This window comes from Somniosus microcephalus, chromosome 6 (assembly GCF_052327205.1).
Source record: "Somniosus microcephalus isolate GS21.2 chromosome 6, FLI_Smic_1.0, whole genome shotgun sequence".
In the NCBI taxonomy this organism is placed as follows: domain Eukaryota; kingdom Metazoa; phylum Chordata; class Chondrichthyes; order Squaliformes; family Somniosidae; genus Somniosus; species Somniosus microcephalus.
In genome coordinates, this window is record NC_140992.1 from 243,324,640 (window position 1) to 243,331,703 (window position 7,064).

Consider the following 7,064-nt stretch of genomic DNA (forward strand, 5'->3'; position numbering starts at 1 on the left):
GTGGGATGGAGATGGGCTATAACACAGTTGGACTGATTCTATGACCTGCGCTCCTGTATAACGAGGCTACACCAAAGGGTGGAACTATGCAATATTACCCCATAGGAACATAAGATCAGGAGTAGGCCATTCAGCCCCTCGAGCTTGTTCTGTCAATAATAGGATCTTAATGTATACTGTTTATTTTAGATTATTTCTACAATAATGTCACCATAATTGTTTTCTATATCAAATCATGATTAATTAAAACCACACCATTACAATTAAAAACTGTAATTCCCCTGGCTTTTATTTTAAGGCTTGTTTATTTATTGGATGCTGCATCCAAGATTGGGTCGCCCAGAATAGCTGCAGCGATGCTACAGGACGGGTGGAAGGGATTCTTAAAAATGGGAAACCCGACCCAACCAGCGGGGAACGTGCCTACTTCCAGTTTAACCGGGACGGGCTGGGAGTCGGTCGAGTAACCTGCTCTCGAGAGGCGGGTCAGTAATTATAATATTTAACTATAAGGCTGCATGCCTCAGATTTTAGCAACCATGTGGATTTAATGGCTGCGGGCCGGGTTTCCCAGGGCTCGGGAAACCCGGTAGCTAAAGGGAAGCAAGAACTGCTGGATCCAGCAGATAATTGCTTTTCCAGCAGTGCTTGTGGCCCAAGAGCAGCAGGAGTGCCTCCTCCCATCCCCCCAAGCTAACCGGTCATGATTTGCCCCACCCCCGGTGGTCCGATGTCTTGCTCCCTGCGATTGCTCACTGTGGTGTATGTAACCTGTACCACCTTAAGAGAACTACCTTAAGAAGATGGACTACTTTCTCTTGCTACTGTATATTGTAGTACCGGTGGTGACCACACCGGTATATAAGCTCTGTGTAGTAATTTGTAAAGCAGTTCAACCCTGACCTTCAAGTAGTAAAGACCTGTTTAAGTTTTTCCTGTTGTCTGTGTCCAGTTCTTTAAAATAAGTATATCTGGAACACAGACTCAACAGTGGCGACGAGTCGATCTTACCCAGCGGCAATTGCATCCAAGGCAGCTTCGTCCCCAGAACGGGCGTCGAGAAGAGGCATCCGCCCTCATCATCCTGCTGAGCACCGCATTCGCACGGGAGGCATCGAGAACCCGGGTTGGAATTGCTGACCACGAAGTACACCATCAGCGACAGGCAGTGATCATCCTTCTTCCACGGCGGTGGGTAAGCCGATCTAGCGACACGGGCAGAAAGTCGGCCGCGTTGTCAGTGGAGAAGGGGGGGGGGCGAGACCGGAGGAAAAAGGGCGGAGAACTCGACCGCAGCCGGTGTAAAGGGCCGGGCTGCAATCGGAATAGACGCGCAGCAAGAAAGGAAGCGCTAATACCCACGAGGACAGCGGGGAGTAAAAGCAGCAGCGTCGGGGGAAATTAAGGACCGCTGGGAGGCGAGAACGGCAACAGTGCGGTAATCGCCATTGTAGCCAGCGGGGGAAGAAGCCAAGCGCGGGAAGCCGCCATTTTAGTCGGCGCAGGAAGAAGACAAGTGCGGGAAGCCGCCATTTTAGTCGGCGCAGGAAGAAGACAAGCGCGGGAAAAGCCGCCAAGCGCGGGAAGCCGCCATTTTGAATAAATAAATAAATAAATAAATAATACTTAGAAACTTACAAGGATGCCTAAAAACGGTAACATCACTGCTTTTGATAGCGATGTCGAAGATTGGGCCACTTATGTGGAGCGTATTGAAGTTTATTGTACAGCAAATGAGATACCGGCTGAAAAGAAAGCACTAACCCTATTAAACTCGATGGGTGCGAAGACGTACGGGTTATTAAGGCACCTTGTAACACCAGATAAACTGGCGGATAAGACTTTCGCGAATATTGTTACTATCCTGCAAGAGCATTTAAACCCCACGCCGCTGCTGATAGCGGAACAATTTAAATTTTACAGAAGAACGCAGCTGAAAGAGGAAAGCAACGCTGAATTCTTAATTGAACTGCGCAAGCTATCAAAGTACTGTCAGTTTGGTACAGGACTAGCAGATGCTCTGAGATACAAGTTCGTGTGTGGACTATTAAAAGAAGGAACTCAGAAGCGACTGCTAGAGGAAAAGGACCTTACGCTAGATAAAGCTGTCACCATTGCAGCAACGCACGAGGCGGCAGCACGAGGCACCGCGGAAATGCAGCTAAGGCCATCGGAACTCAGCACCAATCAAATGGCATTGGGTGCAGTAAAGTGCTATCGTTGCGGAAGGACAACGCACGATCAGAACCAGTGCTGGTTCAAAGATCAAGAATGCAGAAAATGTGGCAGACTCGGTCACATAGCGAAAGTATGCCGGTCAGGAAAGAAGACCAGCAACAAAAAGTCACCACAGAAGAAGTACAAAAAAGTACACAAGGTGACAGAGAACAGTTCGGATGAACAGAAGACTGATTCAGACTCCAGCAGTAAGGAACTGGGTTGTCTAAGAATACATAATGTGGGTAACACAGCAGACCACCAAACTATTTGGGTTACACTCCAGATAGCAGGAGTCCAAGTGAAGATGGAATTGGACACGGGATCGGCATTGACGGTCATGAATAAGCAAGATTACAAAAGGTTATTCTCACACATTCCCCTAAGGGATACGGAGATTGTATTAAAAACATACACGGGGCAAAGAGTGTACCCCATCGGAAAGATAAAAGTAAAGGTGGTCCACAAGGGTAAAGAAAGCAAAGGAATGGACTTGTATGTGTTACCTGAGGGAGGTCCACCACTACTGGGACGGGAATGGATCAGGAGAATAAATATGGACTGGCATTCCTTAAAAGCACTAACTGTAGATTCCGCTAAAAAGGACGATGTCAAACCTAAACGACTGTCCAGAATATTGGACGATGCTAAGGAGGTGTTCCAACAGGGACTGGGAACACTGAAAGGAATTACGGCAAACATAAAGGTTGAAGAACATGCAAACCTGAAATTTTTCAAAGCCAGACCGGTACCTTATGCGATACGACCTGCTGTGGAAGCTGAGCTGGAAGGGCTAGAACGTTCAGGAGTACTGTCAAAGGTGGACTGGAGCGAATGGGCCACGCCCATTGTTCCTGTCATGAAGCGTTCATTGAGCAACAAGCCGGGGGAACCGGGGAAGGTTCGCATCTGTGGCGATTTCAAGATCACTGTTAATCCGGTTCTTCACACGGTGCAATATCCGCTTCCGCGGATTGAGGATATCTTCGCTTCGTTGTCTGGCGGGAAACACTTCAAGATAGACCTGGCGCAGGCGTACTTACAGATGGAAGTTGATGAAGCGTCACGCCAGTATCTCACGATCAACACGCATAAGGGCTTATATCGGTATAATAGACTGGTTTTTGGAGTGGCATCGGCTCCAGCGATTTGGCAGAGGGCCATGGAGCAGGTATTACAGGGAATTCCTGGCACACAATGCTATCTGGACGACATTCTCATTACAGGAGATGATGATGAGGAACACCTTGCTAATTTGGAACAGGTGCTCACCAGATTGAAAAAGAGTATGGACTTCGAGTTAATCGCCAGAAATGTGAGTTCTTTCAGAAGCGAATCTCGTACTGTGGTCACGTCATTGACCAGGAGGGGCTTCACAAGTCACCTGACAAGATCGAAGCTGTTGTGATGGCTCCCGCTCCGGAAAATGTATCCCAGTTGAGGTCGTTCCTAGGGTTGATTAACTATTACCATAAGTTTCTGCCAAATTTATCCACGGTGCTACACCCGCTGAACGCTCTTTTACAAAAGGGAGTGCCATGGAAGTGGAGCGAGGACTGTAAGCGGGCTTTTCACAAAAGCAAGGCATTGATCACCTCTAAGGAAGTGTTGGCTCACTTTAACCCAACGCTGCCTATTCATTTAGCTTGTGATGCTTCTCCATATGGTGTTGGGGCAGTGCTATCACATAAGTTGCCAAATGGCTTGGAAAGACCAGTCGCGTTCGCATCCAGATCATTGACCTCCGCTGAGCGCAACTATGCTCAGATAGATAGGGAGGCTCTCAGCCTCGTGTGGGGAGTAAAAAAATTTAATCATTACCTGCAAGGCCAAAAGTTTACGCTGCTGACAGGCCACCAGCCGTTGGTTTCCATTTTTAACCCTAAGAAGGGTGTTTCGGTGATGACAGCGCAGAGGCTCCAGAGATGGTCCCTTTTCCTAGGGGCACATCAATATGAGATCGAATTCAAAGGTACAAAGCAACATGGTAATGCTGATGGGCTGTCGCGCCTGCCACTACCTACAGCGGAAGAGGCACCGACAGTTGACCCTGTTGAGTTATTTCACTCGACCATCATCGAATGTTTGCCAGTCACCAATGCGAGTATTGAGAGAGAGACCAGGAACGACCCGACACTGTCTCGGGTCTACGAATTGACAGTGAAGGGATGGCCAGCACATGGCGAACCACTGTTAGCGGCATTCTCAGCCAGACAAGAACAGCTGTCCGTTTGTCAAGGAACATTGATGTATGGAACAAGGGTGATTATTCCTCCTAAATTAAGGGAGAGAGTTCTAAAGGAACTGCATGAAGGTCATCTGGGGGGGGGGGGGGGGGGGGAGTCAAGATGAAAAGCCTTGTTAGGGCTTATGTGTGGTGGCCAGGTATCGACAAATAGAGGATCTGACTAAAAGCTGCTCAGGGTGCCAAAAAGTTCAAAATGCACCTCCAATTGCACCGCTGCATCCATGGGAATGGCCTTCAACCCCATGGCAGCGTGTATATATCGACTTTGCAGGTCTGTTTTTGATAGCGGTAGACGCACATTCTAAATGGCCAGAAGTGATTAAGATGGCGACCACTACCTCGGAAAAGACGATCGCAGTTCCAAGAACCATATTTGCAAGAAATGGATTGCCAGAACAGATATGTTCAGACAACGGACCGCAGTTCGTGTCAGAAGAATTCCAGAAATTCATGAAGAAGAATGGGGTGAAACACTATACATCTGCCCCATATCATCCGGCTACAAATGGGTTGGCCAAGAGATTTGTACAAATGTTCAAAAAGGCGATAAAGGCCATGAGCGAAGACCATATTCCACTACAACACAAGGTGGACAATTTCCTAATGGCATATCGAAACGCCACACATGCAGTGACAAATCAAAGTCCTGCCATGATGTTTTATAACAGGAGGTTGCGGTCCAGGTTGGATTTGTTAAAACCAAATGTGCGTAGGGAAGCCGAAAACAAACAGTTCCAGCATGTAAATAACAAGACCACTCGGAGTTTCGAAATAGGGCAACCAGTGTTAGCCCGGGACTATAAGAATGAGAAATGGCAATCTGGAACAATTCGTGCCAGACAAGGACCCCTGATGTACACGGTAGAGATTGGTGAAAACGTAATACGACGTCATGCTGACCAACTTGTAGAATCGAAAACAAGGGTCGAACCCATGGCTACGGCAGAGACACCAGTGGAAGAAATTATTGAACCTGTAGCATCTACCTCAAACGCGAACGTACATGAGGATGTTCAATCCATAAGAGATCAATTAGAGGAGTCACCCCAGCAACCAGAATCAGAGAACCCTGAAAGGCGTTATCCAACTTGGATCAGGAGGCCTCCTCAGAGACTGAATCTTTGAACAGTTGCATGAAGGTTGTATATATGTTATCCATGTTATGTTTAAATTGGGGTGTACACTGTTAAGCTAAAAAGGGAGGAATTGTGGTGTATGTAACCTGTACCACCTTAAGAGAACTACCTTAAGATGGACTACTTTCTCTTGCTACTGTATATTGTAGTACCGGTGGTGACCACACCGGTATATAAGCTCTGTGTAGTAATTTGTAAAGCAGTTCAACCTTGACCTTCAAGTAGTAAAGACCTGTTTAAGTTTTTCCTGTTGTCTGTGTCCAGTTCTTCAAAAGAAGTATATCTGGAACACAGACTCAACACTCACCCTGCGACCTCCCCCCACCCCTCCACGATCTCCCACCCCACCCCCGATCTCTCCCTCCCCCACACCCCACTCTCAGATCCCCGGCCGCGGCCTTGTCCAGCAATCTGCCTGGCTGCTGAGCGGGAAACACAGTAAGAAAATTCAAATGAGATCCTCCTGAATCCACTTGCCTGACTGCTGGGGACCGTTTGCTCGGGTCCCTTGTGGTGACCTCCTGCTGCACTCGTCCCCCTCCTGCCCGCCGGCCTCACGCTTCCCCTCTCCACCCAGGTTATAATCGGGGCTTGTATTTCTACACTTAGGATGAGGAAAGCTGCTGTGACAGTTCCCCCATGGTTTAATATCTTATCAACACTCAGTGCCTAGGCTCACACATAAAAACACAGGGGGGAAAATTCGTGGCCGCCACGCACCGGCAACTCGGGTTAATGGCCACTGAAAACAGACGAAGCGCTACTGGAGAAAAGGTCGCGCTGGGGGCTAAAGATTTTTAGCCCAGTGCTAACTTACTGTGTAAAGCCCTCCTGGTGGCATTAGTGCAGGCATGGAGGTCAAAGTTCCCGTCCTGAAGCGTTTCAGTCTCTAACAGCCTGTGGGAGCGAGGCAGTAGAATTTGTGGGTAATTGTAGGCATTGTGGGTAATTAAAAGGGCTATGACTTAAAAGGGCAATGCGTTCAGAACCAATAAAAATTAAAATGAAGTGAAAAAATGCAGTTTTCAGCCCTTACTGCCTTTAAAAAAAAAATGAACATTAAAAAAAGTCCCAAATGGGAGTCTTCAGCACTTAATGCTGAATTCCCTTCCGAACCTCAAAATGGGAAAAGTGCTTCAGCACTAACACAAATGGTTCAGCAAGCCAGGGAAGGGGCACCCAGGGTCTCGCACGCAGCACCCCAGCTTGTGCTGCAAGAGAGGTCCTCTGCCCACAGGGGCCAGGAGGCCCTCCAGAAAGAAGGATGTGGGAGTACGTCACCGAGACCGTCCCTGCCAGCAGTGTCACCCCCCACCACCTGGCTCCAGTGCTCAAAGAAGCTTCATGACCTCAGACCACTGGTCAAAGTCAGTGAATGCATCATCCGTCTCCTATCAACTGCACCACTAGCCTCACACACTGCTCAATGCACGACTCCCCCACTCCAATCATGCACCTACCAA

General features: G+C 48.2%; 1 protein-coding gene across 2 annotated transcripts in view; it reads right to left on the reverse strand.

The window, feature by feature from the left end:
• LOC147116596 (5-hydroxyisourate hydrolase-like) overlaps positions 1–6,525 on the reverse strand; it is a 112,233-nt gene extending 105,708 nt beyond the window's left edge. Inside the window, exon 1 of one of the 2 annotated variants that reach the window (XM_085991669.1) lies at positions 6,419–6,525. In XM_085991669.1, the coding sequence (XP_085847795.1) occupies positions 6,419–6,454 (36 nt within the window). In that variant the 5' untranslated portion in view covers positions 6,455–6,525. The remainder of the gene's footprint in view (positions 1–6,418) is intronic. The other variant, XM_085991666.1, reaches the window with a different exon arrangement.
• Between the last annotated feature and the right edge of the window lie 539 nt (positions 6,526–7,064).